The sequence below is a fragment of the Chelon labrosus genome (genome assembly GCF_963514085.1).
Source record: "Chelon labrosus genome assembly, chromosome: 11".
NCBI lineage: Eukaryota > Metazoa > Chordata > Actinopteri > Mugiliformes > Mugilidae > Chelon > Chelon labrosus.
Window position 1 is genome coordinate 28,281,450 of NC_140344.1, and position 19,468 is coordinate 28,300,917.

Below are 19,468 nucleotides of genomic sequence, written 5' to 3' on the forward strand. Positions count from 1 at the left end.
GAGATTGAAGAAACTACTAAAACTGGGTTAAGAACTGTCCAACGCATTATTAAAAACTGGAAGGATAGTGGAGAACCATCGTCTTCCAGGAAGAAATGCGGGAAAAAAAATCCTGATTGATGGGACTGAACAGCTGTGTAGCCTTAAGAAAACCACTAATCAGTGAGGCTAACTGGAAAAAAAGGCTTCAATTTGCTAGGGAGCATAAAGATTGGACTCTGGAGCAATGGAAGGAGGTCCTCCTCTGAAGGTCCTATGCAGATTTGCATACATTTGCTTCTCCTTTTCGATGTTTCTGTTTATTGTTTGCATCACTTTTTGTTTTATCTCTTAAACATTTTTAAGATTTTGGTCATATAATTGATTCAGGAATGACGCCTCTCATTTAAACCAAACTATTCTACTTTGGTTTCATCTGTGCACACACAAAATCCCAATAGTCTTCTAGCTTAACAAGATATTTTTTTAGAAAACTGCATATTGATATATTGACCTCCTTGTAAATAAATGTTTCTGGTAACTGCTGATCAGTGGTCTACAGCAGCTTGGAGGAATTTTAGCCCATTCCTCAGAACAGAACCACTTCAGTTCTGAGATGTTGGTGGGTTTCCTCACATCAACTGCTTGCTTCAGGTCCTTCCACAACATTTCTATTGGATTAAGGTCAGGACTTTGACTTGGCCATTCCTAAACATTCATCTTGTTCTTCTTTAACCGTTCTTTTGTAGAACCACTTGTGTTCTTGGTTCTCGTTGTCTTGCTGCATGACCCAGTTTCTCTTCACATTCAGCTCATGGACAGATGTCCTGACATTTTCTTTTAGAGTTCACTGGTAGAATTCAGAATTCATGCAGCAGAACAGGCCCAAACCAGGACATTAGCACCCCCATGTTTGATGGAGGGATGAGGTTCTGATGCTGGAATGATGCAGTGTTGTTTCATCTCATTTAAACCAAACTATTCTACTTTGGTCTCATCTGTCCACTAAACATTGTCCCAGTAGTCTTCTGTCTTGTCCACATGATGTTTAGAAATGTTCTTCTTGGAGAGCAGTGTCTTTGTCCATCACACCATGTTTGTTCAGTGGATTCATCAACATTAACATCAGCCAATGAGAGAGAGGCCTTTAGCTGCTTAGAAGTTCCCCTGGGTTCCTTTGGGACCTCTCAGACTATTATGGAGTGATCTTTGTTGGTGGACCACTCCTGTGGAGGGGAACAGTCGTCTTCAATCTGTCTGACTGTGGATTATTTGCACTGTGACTTTAGGTTTGACTCGGCTGATCAGAGCAGGGAACCGGAACCATCTCATTTCTAAACTTTTACGAACCATTACGACATCAGTTAGATAACTCAGAGCTTCACGCATATAGCTGCTCTGCCGGTCTAATTTTAGTCACGTAGACATGTGCTGAGTGTCAGCCGTTCCTCATGAAACACCTCGTCTTCGCACCCGAGCCGACGCTTCGAGTTATCTTGAAATAACAACGCTGCATTTTAACAGCTGTGTTGTTTCTCAGCTGCAGGTGAGAGAATCAATTCCCTCATTTATGGAGTGAGTCACTTGTTCACGATCAGAGCAACTTTATTCATTTCTGTGTTCTGCATATCTCATTGTTCATGCTGTGTCTCTTCCTGGCTGTTTTGTACCTTAAAGAGGTAATTTAGTGTTTATTGGCAGTCGCTTGGTGATTATTTGTTTTAATTTTATTTCTGATTTTCCACTTTTCCATCACATTACGTTTGCTTGCATCTCTTTCTGGTTGTTTTCCATCGTTTTGGGATCATTTTGCATCTTGTAGGCGTAATTTTTTTGTATTCTGTCTCTTTCTGATAATTTCATGCTCTTGATTCTGGACTCGCTTGATTATTTGTGTTTTGCATAAATTTTTTGGGTTGTTTTGTGTCTTTTTATGGTTGCTTTGCCTCCTTGTAGAGGTTTTGCATGTATGTTCGTTCACTCTGTATCTCTTTCCAACTTTTACATAACTGTCTCTTTGTAGTCTGTTTTACTTTACTTGTTTTACACGATCTTGTGGTTATTTTGCATCTTGTAGTGGCCCTTTTGTGTCTCTTGGTGTCATTTTTCATGTCTTTCTCATCATGCACTCTATGTGGTTGTGTTCTGTCTGTTTCTAGTCGAGTTGCATGTGTTTGTGTTCATTTTGTGTTGCTTTTTCAGCGTTCTTGTGTCAATTCTTTAAGCAGAAATACTGAAAAAGAGACACGAATACATACATGAACGACAAACTGAACCACAAAGACTAGACAGCAACATAAAGAGACACAAAAGGGTCACTGCAAGATGCAGAATAACCACAAAATCATGTTAAAGAGAAATCAAACAAATAGAACAGATAGAAAAGAGATGGATGCAAAACCTCTACAAAGGCAAAACAACCATAACTAGACACTTAAGTAACAAAGCCGCACCTTAATTGATGCAAATAAGTTTATTTGTAAACAAGTCGTGAGATAAATGGATCAAGGGATGAGGAAGGTCGAGTGTGTGGGATGAAAAGGGGTTAATTCAATTCAAATCAATTTATTTGTCCTCAAGGGGCAATGTATGGGATGAAAAGGGATCGGGGAATGGGATAAAAAGGGGTCGAGGAGATGGGATGAAACGCATCGACAGGATGGGATGAAACGGGTCGAGGGGAAGGGATGAAGAGAAGTCAAGGAGATGGGATGAAAAGGGGCTAAGGGAAAGACTCAAAGAATGAAGACATGATTTCATGTAAACTCCTCGCAGAAAGCCCCCTGCAAAGTTTGATCCCTTGACATAACAAATCTTTATAAATATTAATTAAGCATCAAGTAGGAAATTGTGTTGGAGACAGGAGCGTTGCTGGTGAAATGGATTACAGATACATTTAGTTTGATATAAACGTTTAGTCTTCGGTTTCCCTCCAAACGCTCTGATTGTGAGTTCAAGCCGACGGCGTGATGCAGCGTCAGCAGGGAGGGAGTTAATCTGCCGTGTGCAGGGAGGGAGAGGACGATGAAAGTTGGGTCAGCACGCCGAGCGTTCTGTCAACAGGAAAGAGGCGGATAGATGGAGAGAGAAAAGAGGAGATAGAGGGAGAGAAAAGGGGGGAGAGCTGGGGTCGGGGGGGAGGAGGCAGGACAAAAGGCCTGAATGACACCACAGATGTGCAGTCAGCACGACGGCCAATCAGACGCCATCGCTGACTCACCTTCATGTCAGGAATTTAATTTTAGGTTCAGGTTATAATAATTAATAATGATAATTAGATCATATGACTTTATTACTGATATTAGGAAGGAACAGTCAACTCAGAGGAAGAAAGGAAGGAAAGAAGGAAGGAAGAAAGAACAAGAAAAAAGAATGGAAGAAAGACTGGAAGTAAGAAAGAAGAAGAAAGGGAAGGAAGAAAGAACAAGAGAAAGAATGGAAGGAAGAAAGAAAGAAAAAAAACTTGAGGCAGGAAGTAAGAAAGGAGGGAAATATGAAAGAAGGAAGGGAGAGAAAGAAAGAGAAAGAAAGAACGAATAAAGGAAAAAGGAAGAAGGTAAGAAAAGAAAAAGGGAAGGATGGTTGAAAGAAAGAAAGAAAGAAAGAATGAAAGGAAATAAAGAACGAGAAAGAATGGAAGGAAGGACGGAAGAACTTGAGACAGTAAGAAAGGAGGGACAGCAGGGAGGAAGAATATGAGAAAGAAAGGAAGAAAGAATGAAAGAAAAATGAAGAAGGAAAGAAAAGAAAAAATGAAGGATGGATGAAAGAGAGAATGAAAGAACAAAAGAAAAAATGAAAGAAACTAATGTTAACCGTCTAAGAAAAGAAATAATGTGAAGCTAATTGGAACAGCGGTCACTAAACATGTCTAATTGAATTCATCTCTTCTTCTCATGTGTTAATTCCAATAAAAGAGAGAAGATCAAATAATAAACTTTGGAAACAAATAAATGAAACACCTTGATTTTGCTGGTTAGGCTTCAGACTAATCTCAGATGAGGTATACAGGTAAATAAATATGATAAAAAAACAACAGCCAGCATCAGATCAGTTCTTAATCAGGATGATAGGTGGGGTGAGGGGTGTTAATAAGTAATTGGATGTATTAACACCTGAATACTGTGGAATATATTTATACATATATTTAACTCTTTGTTGCTTTGGACTGAAGCATGGTTGACAGGGCAAGAAGGTTCTGGGTTCTAATCCTTTCTGTGTGGAGTTTGCATGTTCTCCCTGTGTCTGCGTGGGTTCTCTCCAGGTTCTCCAGCTTCCTCCCACCGTCTAAAGACATGCTGGTTAGGTTCATTGGTGATTCTAAATTGGCCGTATGTGTGAGTGTCTCTCTGTGTTAGCCCTGTGATAGACTGGAGACCTGTCCAGGGTGGACCCCACCTCTAGACCAATGACAGCTGGGGTAGAAAATGAATGAATGATTAAAAATGGAGTTAAATTAAATTACGAGCCGTAGTTTGGACACCCCTGGTTTAAATATTGTCAGGATGAAGACGTCCGTCCTGGTCCAGTGCAGGATGACTCACACTCAAACGTTTGTCCTAATTCGTGATCAGCAGTCGGTTTGTTTTTGCCAAAAGCCTGAAACGTAATGAGGTCGCAGAAGAAAAACAGAACCTTAGCAAAGCCAGAGCAGTGGTGCTGATGAGAGAGACGGACAAAGACTGACAGGGACGGCTGACCAACCCGGGGCAGGGGAGGCAGCTCTCTGAGCCAATCGTCTCCGGCATGCCCCACCCCCTGGATCTGCTGCCTATAGAGTGTGAGAGGAGGAGGAGGAGGAGGAGGAGGGTGGCTTTAAGAGCGTGGCTCACACTGGAGCTGAGCAGACAAAGACTCTGCAGCATCCAGCATCCAGCTCTCCATCCTCCAGCGAGTACTCACCAGGACCTAGTCCCGTAAAACAGGAGAGGCCTGGCTGCTCGTCTGCACCCTCTTTTTCCTCCTCTTCTTCTTCTTCATCCTCTGGGAGCACACTCACTGAGGAGCCATGCCTGAGTGCTGGGACGGGGTGAGTGATGAAGGATCTACATTTCTTTCGTCAAAAATCCTAAAAAAATCCAAAAATCCTAAATTTGAAACTTAAATATTTATTAGCTTCTCTTCTGTTCCTGAATCTCTCCCTCGTAATAAAAGAGTTGATGCGTCTGTGTTCAGAGGCCGCCTGGCCCACTGACACACTTCAACAGATGCTGTGCAGCGTGCACACTGAGCGCGTGCAGGAAGTGTTGATGCCTCTGCAGTGTCATGTTTGTAACCTTGGGGGGGGGGCAGCGTGCCCTGAAATCAAATGAACCACCGCAGGTTCTTCATAAAAGCTGCTGCTGCCGCATCTTATTCTGATTCTTCTCCCTCTGTGAGCTGCTGTGGTTTCTTCTTCTTCTTCTTCTTCTTCTGTGGTTTTCCTCCTGCTTCTGGTGTGAAGGTCACGAGGACACAGACAAAGTGAACAAAGCCTCTGGTGCAAATTAGAAGGCTGATGTCAGATAACGTTGATGTTAACGCTGAAATAACACAGAGATAATCTGGCTGGATTAACGGCCGGCTGCATGACTCTCTGCTGCTGCTGCTGCTTCAGGGGATTATGCAGAATTTGTGGCTCTGCGGAGCTGTGAGTCATCTGGGAGCTATTTAAATAAAAGTGAACGTGTCTGATGTTGGAAAAGAGGAGGAGGTTGTTTCTGCAGATTGACAAAGGCTTCAGCTGTTTGCTCTGCGTCTAAGACGGTTTAAGGTGTGAAAGCACGCGAGGATTGGATTTGTGTTTTGTTTGATGTAGAGAAGAGGATTCAGACACGAGCAGCTAAAAAAAAAAACAGGTGAACCATCCCAAAATACCTCTCTGCTGTTTGTATGAGTGCGCGTGTCATGGTAACACATATCTACCTCCTCCATTTTGAGTTGGGATAGCTGAGACTTGCGGACGCTGACAAAATGTGGCTGACAACACGAGACCAGTTTCTCATGGGAGCGTCAAAGACCGAACCTCTGGACCAGAGTAGACTATAGGCTGCTATTATTATTCAAACGTGTCACGACTTTGAATTTCACATTTGCAATCATACTTATTTATTCACTGGTTAGTTGTTTTCGTCTCTTCTGTCCTGTGTTGGTGACTAGAGAGATGTTCCTTGTACCATGTTCTGCATAATGGCAACAAAGTTGATTCAAATTCAAATGTAAACATCACGGAGCAACGGCTGATGTCTTGAGCTGAAGAAGACACTCGGTCCGTTGCGTTCAAGAGCAGGAATTTTTCACCTTCGTGAAAATATGTGGCACTGAACAGAGGAACATTGTATTCTTGTTGCTTGTAGAGTTGCAGAGTTTGTATTTCACATATATTTCAGCTTCCTTGGTTCTTAATGACGACATGATGTAGACTTTGGTTTTGGTTAACGATGACGTAGCCAGACTCAGTTCCTAGTGAGTCTACTCCATCTGGATTTCATTATTGAACGTGTTTCAAACAATACAAAAAAATATACACTGTCTGGATTTAACTGATCAAATAGGTACCAGCCTCCTATTGGATAATTCAAATAATTCAAATCACTGGCATGCATCAAGCAGAGAAAACATCTAAGGAGATTGTAGAAACTACTAAAACTGGGTTAAGAACTGTCCAACGCATTATTAAAAACTGGAAGGATAGTGGAGAACCATCAGGGTAAGAAGAGAGGCAGATGAAGTGATGCACCCATCATGCCTAGTGTCTACTGTACAAGCCTGTGGGGGCAGTGCTATGATCTGGGGTTGCTGCAGTTGCTCAGGTCTAGGTTCAGCAACATTATGTGTCCAAAGAATGAGGTCAGCTGACTACCTGAATATACTGAATGACCAGGTTATTCCATCAATGGATCATATTCCAAGATGACAATGTCAGGATTCATGGGGCTCAGATTGTCAAAGAGTGGTTCAGGGAGCATGAGACATCATGTTCACACATGGATTGTCCACCACAGAGTCCAGACCTTAACCCCATTGAGAATCTTTGGGATGTGCTGCAGAAGGCTTTGTGCAGTGGTCAGACTCTCCCATCATCAATACAAGATCTTGGTGAAAAATGAATGCAACACTGGATGGAAATAAATCTGGTGACATTGGAGAAGATTATTGAAACAATGCTACAGAGAATGTGTGCTGTAATCAAAGCTAAAGGAGGTCGAACCAACTATTAGAGTGTGAGACCTTGTTTTTTTTGGCCAGGAAGTGTAAAAAACTTCAGAATTCAGAAATGTGGTTCACTTGTCAACAAGCTATTGAGGCTCCTCTAGCATTTACTTATTATTAGGGTTTTCACTTGGTATCGTCTCTGATTTCCTCACTCAATTCCACTGTATAGATATTTGAATTTCGAAATTTCCACTTACTGCTGCTTTGATCGCTTCATCGATGAAGAAAAACCGCAAAGCAGAGAAGAAACATACCCCTGCTTCAACTGGGTAGTCCTCCAACCAATCAGAGCCATTTAGTTGTGAGCTAATTCAACTCCACGTCTCTCAGATGACGTGTATGACTACTGTTATGCTTCTGTGCATCACCACATTAAACCCCGCCTCCTTTTGGCTCTCAGCAAAGTTACTGAAACTGAAGTTATACCGTGTCTCTGGAGGAACTATTGATATTTTGCCCACTAGTTAACGTCCTCCTTCCTTCCTCTCTACAATTGAGACCCTGGCAACCCCCTCCGTCGTACACTAATGAGGAATAAGGGTATGTGAGAACATCTGTTTACCCCTGTGTGTGTTTGTGTGTTGTGCGTTTGACAGGAACACGATGTGGAGACCCCTTACGGGATGCTGCATGTGGTGATCCGGGGCGCGCCGAAGGGCAACAAACCCGCGATCCTCACCTACCATGACGTGGGGCTGAACCGTGAGTACTGATGTGCTGTTTCTGCGCCGGGTGGTGGTGGTGTTGTCAGAGGTGATAATTGGTCCTCACTTCCTTCACGTCCATAAATCACACACACACACACCTTTCATCATCACAATTAACAGATTCAAGGAAGAAAAGAGACATGGGGGGAAGGTTTTAAAGGTTTTAAAGGTTTCTACACCATGTGTGTTTTAAATGATTCTTAGTTTAGTTAAGTTTTATTATATTGTCCTGATTAAAATATTTAAAATATTCTGTTAACAAGTGAAACCGTGAACAAAAAAAAAAACACAAAAATAACTAAAACACCACCACAATGAAACAAGGATAGATAGATAGATAGATAGATAGATAGATAGATCAAAAAATAAAAGTAGAGTGAGGTAGAATTTATTACAGATGTAATATAGATGTGCAAATATTGTGTACAGTACATAGTGAGATATATAAGATATTAAATATATAATGCAGTATATAAACTATAAAGTAGCAGCAAGTATAAGATAAAATGCTCATTAGTCTTAGTCACATGTTTATCTCGGATAGTTTTAGTCGATGAAAAATCACTTTTACATTTATTCAAACTACAACTAACAACATTAATATTGGCAGTTGTTCTATGCGTCGCCTTTAGACCAGTTTAATGAAGCTTATATGTGTACTGCACACATATCTCGTTCCAGAGTTGCATACCAGAGGTAGCATGTCTCAGTTTTAGCTGAATGCTAAACGCTAATCCATTATCCACTCTACGGTCCACTGCTTAAATGTAAAAAGTCAGAAGGCAATAACTTCATCTAACTAGTACTTAGATGAGACATATTTAACTTCATAGTTAGCTTACTGACCGTGATGGAGGCTTGCTAGTTTTGCTCGGCTAACGCTAACTGAGATCAGATAGACAAACGTCCCCCTGTCTGATCACATGACACACATGGGGCGCACATTTTGAAAGAAGAGATCATGCAATGTCTGAAATTCATTCAAATAACATTCTCGTCCCACCAACATCTCCTCATAGTCTTCCTCATCAGATATTAGCTCTAGCTCGTCATTGTCTCACCTTAGTCACAGAAAGAAATCGTCCACGTCTTCATTAACCAAATGAACACACATGCAGACAGTCAGTCTATTCTGCTGCTGGTGTTTGAGGGAACTAAACCTCATGGTTCACACTGTGTCACCAATTTAACTCAGTGCAACGACAACAGTTCAGAGTCAGTCGCCAGCGTTAAAACGAGGAAGAACAAAAGACGACGAGTCTGTGAGTGTGAAGACGAAAATAGAAAAGAGGAGGCAAGTGAACGTGTGAGCGTGAGAGGCAACGTCGATGAAATGTAGGTCAGAAAAACATCCCCATCCTGCAGGGGGAGGTGGGGCGGGGCCAGCCGGAGGGAATGCGGCGCTGCCTCAAACCGGGTGGAGGTGGGACAGGGATGGAGCGGGACGGCTTGGCTGACTGCAGATGTCTGGAGTCTCTTCAGCTTCTCTGTTTAATTGGAGATTAAAAAGGAAATCATGTGCAGTGTCAGGTTCCTGGAGATAGACCAGGATAGAAGCTGCTGCTGCTGCTGCTGCTGCTGCTGCACCTCAGAGCTGAATTAGTATTCAAAGCCAGACACTAAATCACTCGACTGCAGCTCACGATCATGCAGGATGGAGCAGGAGAGCGAGGGATGAAAGGATGAACGAATAAAACTAAAAATAACAAAACAAAACATAAAGGGAGTCTGTCGTTTCATTAAAACTAAACCAAATCTGCAGATGGCACCGAAATCCGCCCCCCTCCCTCGATTAAGAACGACTCGGAGCAGAGACAACAGGAGGTGGAGGGAGAGAATAAATAAATAAATGGAAAATGAAATGAAGAGATTAGAAGCATTCAGAGAGAGAGATGGTTTAAGAAGCAGAAAAGAGGTCACGGAGCGGGAAAGGAAAGAAAGAATTAAAAGTGACTGCACAGGAAGGATGGAAAGAGAGAGAGTGGCTTAAAGTGAGAGAAAGAAAGTAGAAATGGAGGAAGTAGGTCATGGAGTCAGTAGGAGTACAGACGGCGAGCTCTGACCGGTGACTCAGGCTGTTTACAACAAACCTCCGTCCTAGCGTTGGCATTTCGAGGCGAGGCCGGGACCCAGCGTCCAGCTCCTCCCCTCCCCTCCCCTCCCATTCCTCTCCTCGCTGTCTTCCAACCCAGTTGTCGTGTTAATTGGTTCATTTAGTTAATCAGTCTGAGCCTGAGGAGGAAACAACGCTGCTGCATGGAGTCTGACACACATGGTGCTGAAAGTAGGCCAACCCCAGAGCCAGCGGGACGGTCCCGTCATACATGGAGATATTTTAGAGGTTAACGCTCTCGGCTTTCTGCTGCGGTTCAGCTTCAAATCCTGCGTGAGTCACTCTCACAACAAATCAGCTGCAGTTTAGTCACATTAAGTGAAAAACAAGGTTATTTAAGTCCTGTCTGTGAAGATGTTTAACTATCACTGTCTACCAGCTGTAGTTTAGAGATTTATAATCACTACAGTTGATTTGCACTTACTTAATTTGTAGCCTAACGTGGAACCGGACTCAAAACAAATACCAGATAGTCCTTCAACCATCAGAAATATTTAGTTGTAAACTAATTCAACTCCACGTTGCTCAGATGATGTGTACGACTCATAGACAGTATAAAGATGGACACCAGAACAGCAGTAGAGCCCCCCCTAGTGGCTGGCTGCAGTATAGGTCATAAGCTCCGCCTCCTCCGTGTTAGTGGGAGGGACTTGGGCCGAACTAAAACACTACAACACATGTGAAATAATTTTTTTTCAAAGATGTCATTTTAGGTAGTTAATATAATTTTGATGAATGTTCAAGTGTCAATTTTGTTTTGATAAGTTTTCGTTTTAGTTGCGTGTGACATAATGGCGACTACCAGTTGCCATGCCAACCGCTCCAGTGGGACCGTGAGAGTTGTACAAAAGATAAAAATAATCAGTACAGTGTGTAATCCAACGTTTCTTTGTAAGTGGTGGAGGGAGAGCAGAGCGTAGTATTTAAAATAAAATAGCGTCAGTTTGGCCAATGCAAGGAAGTGGAGATGCATATTTATACACAGTCTATGGTTTGATTACTGTTACTCTTCTGTCCATCATCACATAAAAGCCCCGCCCCCAAAACGATCTGACTGTCCCAGTTTCACAATATTTTAAGGGCTGTCAATAAATTAAAATATTTAATTGCATGATTTCCAAAGTGATTAATGCAAATTCATAAGCATACTTTTTTTATATGTCTAAGTTTGTCCAAATGATTTGATTGGACCAAAATATATTTGTCAGACTCCAGACCCATTTCCCTTCTTTTCCGATAAAAAGAAAAAAAATCCCTGTGCACGCCATTGGATCGTGCTCCAGCCAATCAGAGCAACACATTTTGTCTCAACAAATACCTTAATCGCTGTTAACTGTTTGTCCTTTAAGGTTATTTCACAGTCACAGTCCTTCACAACAGACACGATAGTGGACTCTAAACAGCTATTTAGTTTTAAACTAATTCAACTCGTTGGTGCTTTCTCCAGACTCATCAGATTCATCTTCACCTTCACCTCCAGTAACTTCTGGTTTTATATGAATCAAATAACAACAGTTTTCTCCTTTAGATCTCTTTCTGTTTTCATATATTAAAGGACAAAAGGTAAATGTACTTGTTTAGTACTTTTTAAATACACAGACCCACGCATGAACGTCATTATAGATTTATAGGTAAATATGTCAGGTTGTTTGGAAGAAGACTTGTCCTCCTCCTTGCTGGCACAAGATCAGCTGTACAGATGGCCTCCGTCGAGATCCCCTCCGAGTTGCCGTCCATATTTAATGCGATCACATCCATTCCCCTCACCCCCACGCTGCCCCTGCTCATTTCCTGTCCTCCTCGCTCTCCTGCAGACAAGCTGTGCTTCAACACCTTCTTCAACAACGAGGATATGCAGGAGATCACCAAGCACTTCGTGGTCTGCCACGTGGACGCGCCGGGGCAGCAGATCGGAGCTTCTCAGTTGCCACAAGGGTACGAAACAAACACCATTCTGCATTTCATGATAACCAATGACGATGAGTGGATGATTATTTAGTTATTTTACATGTTCATCCTGGCTTTAGAGTTAAATCTCATGAGTTGTTTCTGTTCTCTCCACAGCTACCAGTACCCCACCATGGACCAGCTGGCTGGGATGCTGCCCACTGTGGTGCAGCACTTTGGGTCAGTGCTCTTTGATTTGAAGCTAACCTCACACTGAGCCCGGGTTTCAGCCACAGATTTAAAACACACTGGTGCAGATTTGTAAGAGTCGCCTTATTCCTCATCCTCCCGGTCATGTGTAGCTTCCTGCAGCTGGGTTTGTGCAGATTGCAGAGTAGAAAATGTCCACCGTTGCTGACAGGATGTAATTTTTAGCCTGAACATGCAGTTCCAGTCACAGCTGAGATGAGCAACACTTTGCTTCCATCTGCAGCGCCAACAATAGCATTCTGTACTATCGCACAGGCGCAGCAGCTCTCTGTGTAGCATCGTTACCATCTGCAGCTCTTCTGCATCTAATGGAGCAAATATCCTTCCTCAGGTTCAAGAGCATCGTTGGGATCGGCGTCGGAGCTGGAGCTTATATTCTGGCCAAGTTTGCTGTGAGTCAAATCCTCATTCTCCTGCTCTGTTCCTGATGCAAGAATCTTCTACATTAGATCTACATATCTGCATAAAATGACTCAAGACATCCTGAAAGTCGACAAAGAGAACCCAATCAAACACATGAAACGAAATATTATAGTTGTGCATTTGCTTATTGAGGAAAGTGAGCCAATATTACATATCAGAGAGGAGCTCCTCTAGGATTAAATCAGAGTCCATGTGTTCAGAAGTGTTTCCATCAATGTAATGAGACTCAGGTGTGGTTCAGTTCCTGGTTTAGTTGAAATAAATCAGGGATTTGTCTCAGTCTGATCTTCACAACACATGTTTGTGGACAAAGGAGCTTTCTGAGGAGCTCAGAGAAAGAGTTGTTGTTGCTCATCAGGCTGGAAAAGGTTCCAGAACCATCTCTAAAGAGTTTGGAAGCCACAAATAATCCACAGTCAGACAGACTGAGAACAAATGAAGGACGCAGAAACTTATAAATTGTCTCTGTTAATAAACATGTCTCGGTGTCTCTCAGCTGATCTTCCCTGACATGGTGGAGGGTTTGGTTCTGCTCAACATCGACCCCAACGGCAAAGGATGGATCGACTGGGCCGCCACCAAGGTACAGCTGTTTTATTTTTATTTTTTTTTGTAGACATTTATAAAACCAGACTTGCTTCTTTTCTGTTTTCTCTTACCGTCATCTCTGTCCCTGCAGCTGTCAGGTCTGACCAGCGCGCTGCCAGATACCGTCCTGCCTCATCTCTTCAGCCAGGTACGCTGGATGGCATCACGGTTGTTTCACCGCATGTAAACTGAAACAAACACTTAGAAGTTAATAAATTAAAAATAATTTCATAACTCAATTTTTCTGCTATAATGGGTCAATGGAAGGAGGTTTAAACACCTGTAGATCTATAAGTTATTATATTATATATTATTTTTTAGGGCGGCTGTCAATAGATTAAAATATATTAATCGCATTATTCCCATAGTTAAGGTGCAATTAATCGCCATTTTAAAATACCTGTTTTAAATGTATTTTACAAGTTCATATTACTCTTAAATAATTTGTTCTTGCTAGAATTGCTAGAATTATTCACTACGACTGCCCCTCCATAGCTAAACTGCTGCTTTGATCACTTCCTGATTTCCCAAGCTACAATATGGGTCGAGAACATGCGTGCATTCAAAAAATGAACGTGTAAGATGTTATTAAAGCACTAACTTTGACAGCCATAATTATTTTAGATTGTTTTTAGTTTTTATCCAGGTTTAAATTATCTAAAATCCAAGGGAGATTAAGACAAACCCAACATCTTGATTCCAACATTTAGAGTTTGTCCTCCACATATAATAAATCTCTACAAACAGCTTCTTATTGTCTCTGACTCATTCATGTGCAGGAGGAGCTGATGAACAACACAGAGCTGGTGCAGAGCTACCGGCAACAGATCAACAACACCATCAACCAGTTCAACCTGCAGCTCTTCTGGAACATGTACAACAGGTGGAGACGCATGCAGCCGTGTCTTAGGGATCTAACTTTACCTTAAACTAAGTCCTTACACTGACAAGTTATGTCTGTCCTGTTTCAGTCGGAGGGATCTGGAGATGAACCGCAGTGGGACGGTGCTCAACGCCAAGACCCTGAAGTGAGTCTGTGGGACTTTCTGCTTTTACAACAAGGTCTAAACTAATGGAAGTTAATACTATTATGATATATATATATATATATATACATATATATATATATATATATATATATATATATATATATATATATATATATATATATATATATATATATATATATATTAACCTTGGAGAAACTGAAATGAAGTCCATGAATTCATTTATTTGCAGAATAAGCTGATACTTGACTCTAAACAATAAGATTCAATAAAGTAGGTCCTCAATTAAAGTAAAATATGACTTTTTACTAAATTGCTTGGTCACAGTAGTTGCAGTTGCATGTAAAAAAAAAAAACAAAATCTCTTAAAAACCACTACAAATAAATAAATAAATAAAACTAGGTGTAAGACAATTGAAAAAATAAAAAAAATAATAAATTTAATTAAAAAAAATGAAACAAAAATGAAAAAAATGAAGAAATAAAAAAATATTATCAATTTTTAAACATACAAATAAATATAACCCTGTTAGATTTTCATCCAGAGTCCTCAGATACGCATCAGTAATCTGAGGGTTGATGTGAATAATAATCAGCAGAATCATTTAAAATTTGAAATATTAACCACGAACGCTGTTGGATCCTCTGCAGGTGTCCCGCCATGCTGGTTGTGGGAGACAACGCCCCCGCTGAGGAGGGAGTGGTGAGTTCAATGTCTCCTTTAATTATATGAAATCATCTGGAAGATGTTTGATGTATAATTCAATATGAAACATATAAAATATAAAATAGCAGGACGGTCAGGGTGTTGACAGGTGAAGCAGATGCATGTGATTGGTCGATGCGTCACCGTACTGTTGCAGATTCCACTTCATCATTTCTTCTGTTTCATCTGCTGCCTTTCTCCTTTAACTAATAAATATCAGTCTCCGCCCCTCATCCTCCCTCATCCTCCCTCGTCCTCCCTTGTCCTCCCTCTGTTCTCGCTCTGCTCTGTGTTTTGTTCTTGGCTTGTAAATCCTGTTTGAATCTTGTCCTCGTCCATTTGAAACCAGAAGCAGGTCAGCCAGCAGAGTCCTGGTCCACTCCCTCTACAACCCTCCAGAGACTCTGAGTGTGTCTTGTCTCTGTCTGTCCATCTGTCTGTGTCTGTCTTTGATACCAGAAGGTGTGTCTGGTCTCCGGGGGACAGATGGCCTCGCCGGGTCTCTGGGGTCTCTCAGTTGGAAGTGGCCCAGATATGTTTCGCTTCTGCACCAGTTAATCTGCACAAATTTAAATCAAATCGCTCCTCTGTCAGATGAAGGAGGAGGAGGAGGAGGAGGAGGAGGAGGAAAGGATGGGGAGGGATGTTGTTATGAAACCTCTTGGAAAGATGGCACAGAGGGAGGATGGAGGGATGGAGAGATGTTAGCAGAGGTGGTTTTATTGGATGCGACAGATGGAGGTTACATTAATGTTTCATATCCGCTGATGTGAGCAGCTGAGGCGGCGGTGCATTCCTTTGTAGGGAGCAGATTCTTGAGTTGTGGAGCGCTTCCAGAGACCTGCATCTCATTTTGAAACTGTTTTGCTGTGAGTTTGCATCTGATTTTAGGGAGTTAACCTAAAATCAGATGCAAACTCACAGCAAAACAGATCTGAGCTGGAGACCAGTTTTGTTCGTCTGGGCAGTAAAATAAAATATGTGTGAAGGATTAAAGATTAAACGCAGCAGGAAGGAAAGCATGTTCTGGTTTGTTTGTGATGATCTCTTGCGTGTTGTGTGTCCACATGTGTATGTGTGTGTGTGTGTGTGTGTGCAAGCTACTGCGGCTGAGGCTGCCTGAGTGACTCATCTCTGCAGCACACTGCAGTATTTGGGTCATTCACCTACACACAGACTAATACGTGCTGCTACACATGCACTCAGGTTAAATGACATTTATTCATGATTCATGATTATTAAAGATGCAAAACATGATTAAATAAATACGTGTAATACGTTCTGTGCGGATCACAGAACTCATCAGTCAAATCAAAACTCCGACTGACAGATCACCAACAAAGACCACACCTTAACGTTTTAAGCCCTAAGGTGCAGGGACCCAACATTTATTTGGGACTAGATGCAAAGCTCTCAGGCCCATGTTCATGACCCTGGTCTCTACAGATAGGTCAGACTTCAGAGAATAGATTCCCAGTGTCAGGGACATTGTGGCTGCTACTATGCCTGATTAATTTGCGATAAACTTCCTGTGTTATCCCCTCTTTGATTGGTTGATTGGTTTCTCCTTGTGTGCTCCGCCCTCATTAGTCTCACCTGTCTCTCATTAACCCTTCTTCCCATGTGTCTATATGTAGTCCTGCTTTTCACTTTGTTCTGTTTTCTTCTCTCATTTGACAACCCATTGACTAGAACTGGATCAGGAGTTTATAGAAAGGTTTTTAGTAAAAGTAGAACCAGGTTGTCTCTTCAAAGTGTGCCACATTGGGTTTTTACCTCTTGACAGGGAATAAAACCTCAACAAAATCCTACCAATTCCTGCTACAGGACGCAGTGTGGATGCATGTCAACTTCTGGCCATTTTATTTACCCTGTACGTCATCAAATTCTATAATTGTGCACGTTATAGAATCCATAAAAATATTGAGATTTCCTCCTTGTGGCTGCTGTGCACACAAGTGTTTCCAGTCAGTGTAATGAGACTAAGAAAATGGTGGCAGTGTTTTTTCTTATCTGTAGTACCACCATGTGGCCACTAGATGAAGGCAAAAGACCAGGGTTTGGGTTTATGGGGACTCTGTGTTTGTGTAGTTTGATCACTCTTTCACCTCAGCTGGGACAAAGGATTGTAGTAGTTCTACAATTTAGGCACTGGTTTAATTAAATTTATATGGGAACGCCTGTAGATTTGTTCAAATCTGTGTAACCATCTCACCGTTTCTGTTTTTGGTTAAGTCTAACAGTTGGGTTCTGGATAGGTTGTTGTAGTTGTATTGCAGCAGAGACTTCAACAAGAAATTAAGGCATGAGGTATTTTTTGTTTCAAATGATCAAACTCTTAGTGGAGATGGTTTATTTTCAGACATTCAGAGTCTAATATTAAACTCAGACAAGCAGAGCATCAAGTCTATTTTAATATTTACGTTTTGTCCTCATTTAGTTTTAATAATTTAATTTTCATCCACTGTTTCTTGACACCAGGAAAGCGGTTAGAGAGTCAGTACTGTTGTATACGTATAATTGAATATCATCTGCATACCAGCGAATCTCCAATGTTAGCTAATGACTAATTTTTCCTCATGATAACCTGATAAAAATAAAGGAAAATGTAAAATGTAAAAGTTCGACGCAGCTTTTAGCATTTTACCCAGGACGCTGGAAAGTCTCTCACACGTTAAATTCACAGATTTCTACTTTAAGCTGGTCACTTGTAATCGGATTACCCAGGACAGACATTAGAAGAGTGAGCAGGGATTTATTTCTAGCAGTAGGATGTCGCTTTCAGCTAAAACAAATAAAAAAAAAACACCAATCAACCCGAAATTAGCAACAGCTGGTGAAAATACCACCATTTTTCAGCCTCAGGAGGTGGTGGAGACCAAAACAGAGATAAAAGGACAGAAAATGTTGCTTTTAAATTTTGCCAGAAACATGACTGGTGAAGTGTTTGTGTTTGTTAGCTTCCCTGAAAGAGCAAAAATAAATCGATGCAGCTTTAAGGCCAGTTAACTCGTTACCTTAGCAGCCGTAGCGATGACTGGATAGTTAGTCTGAAACATAACTGATGTTTTAGCAGCAATCGATGAAACGCTTTCAGCCCAACCTGCTACGATTAATGACCCCATAATAATCCATTATTCCCTCAGCCAGTCTTTTAGAGTGCATGGTGCTGACAATGTGTCTCTGCAGCTTTTATCATCGCACATTTTCTGGCTCATTCAACTCAACCGATGTTTTTGTCTTTTAAGGTCGAGTGCAACTCTAAACTGGACCCAACCAACACCACCTTCCTAAAGGTAACTGTGTTTATCTCATCTACAGATTTACTGACACACATCTGCTGTTTTATGAGTTAAATAAAATAAAAAATAAAAAAAGGAGAATCATTTGTGAGCAGAAATGGAATGAAAATGTCCCAAAGTGAATATAAAATTTAAAGGTTTGAATTCAGTTTTTAAGTTTTAGTTGTCCTAGCTCATGGTTTATACACATACAACTAAATAACAGATGCCAAAACATCTAAAACATCACAGAGACACAGAATAACAACAGTGATGCAAATCAGACAAACAGACGTCTACAGTGAGACACAACATCTACAGAGAGACAAGCAACAACCTCAAAGAGACGCAAAATGTCCACAAGAAGACGTGCAGCAAAGACAAGGGAATACTAAATAACCACAAAGAAACACAAACAAAACATTAATGACTCCAAAGAGACACAACATCACCACAGACAAAGAATTACCAGAAAAGAGACACACAACATCCATAAATAAACATGAAATGACTACAAAGAGATGCAAAATGAAGTTGAATTGACATCAAATGACAACAAAACCACCACAATGAGAAGTAAAATGACCACAAAATGACTTCAGAAAGATAGAAAATGACCAATACGTTCAAAAAAAGAAGCAAAATGACTGAATTGACACTAAATGAACACAAAGGGACAGAAAATAATGGCAATCACCTAAAATGACTCCAAAGAAACCCATGACATCTCCAGAGGCACAACAGAAACGCACAAAACCACCACAATGAGACATAAAATGACCAAAAAATGACATGCAGCAAAGACAAGGAAATGTTAATAACCACAAAGAAACGCAAAGAAAACGTTAATGACTCCAAAGAGACACAACATCACCACAGACAAAGAATTACCAGAAAAGAGACACACAACGTCCATAAATAAACACGAAATGACTACAAAAAGACGCAAAATGACTTTGAATTGACACCAAATGACCACAAAGGAACAGAAAAAGATGGCAATCACCTAAAATGACTCCAAAGAAACCCATAACATCTACAGAGGCGCAACAAAAACACACAAAACCACCACAATGAGATGTAAAATGACCACAAAATGACTTCAGAAAGATAGAAAATGACCAATACGTTCAAAAGAAGGACGCAAAACCATCACAAAGAGCTTTACTAAGTTAGTTTAATGGCTGCTCCCTCTCTCTCTCCTCTCATGGCAGATGGCTGACTCTGGTGGACTTCCTCAGCTCACACAGGTAACACTTAAAGAATTAACTGAAGTAATAAAAATGATCCAGACAGACCATGAATGCATCATG

The 19,468-nt window shown here is 41.1% G+C and overlaps 1 protein-coding gene across 6 annotated transcripts in view; it reads left to right on the plus strand.

Moving 5' to 3' along the window:
- Window positions 1–19,468, plus strand: part of ndrg4 (NDRG family member 4) — a gene marked incomplete at its 5' end in the record, with an annotated part of 60,987 nt that overhangs the window by 38,220 nt on the left and 3,299 nt on the right. For 4 of the 6 annotated variants that reach the window (XM_084554418.1, XM_084554419.1, XM_084554420.1 and 1 more), the window contains 11 exons: window positions 7,770–7,875; window positions 11,808–11,928; window positions 12,058–12,120; window positions 12,482–12,542; window positions 13,070–13,156; window positions 13,253–13,309; window positions 13,941–14,044; window positions 14,133–14,189; window positions 14,820–14,871; window positions 18,123–18,170; window positions 19,370–19,405. In XM_084554418.1, the coding sequence (XP_084410544.1) occupies window positions 7,770–7,875; window positions 11,808–11,928; window positions 12,058–12,120; window positions 12,482–12,542; window positions 13,070–13,156; window positions 13,253–13,309; window positions 13,941–14,044; window positions 14,133–14,189; window positions 14,820–14,871; window positions 18,123–18,170; window positions 19,370–19,405 (792 nt within the window). Of the gene's footprint in view, window positions 1–4,987; window positions 5,009–7,769; window positions 7,876–11,807; window positions 11,929–12,057; window positions 12,121–12,481; window positions 12,543–13,069; window positions 13,157–13,252; window positions 13,310–13,940; window positions 14,045–14,132; window positions 14,190–14,819; window positions 14,872–18,122; window positions 18,171–19,369; window positions 19,406–19,468 lie in introns of those variants that run through there. The other 2 variants (XM_084554422.1, XM_084554423.1) reach the window with 1 other exon arrangement.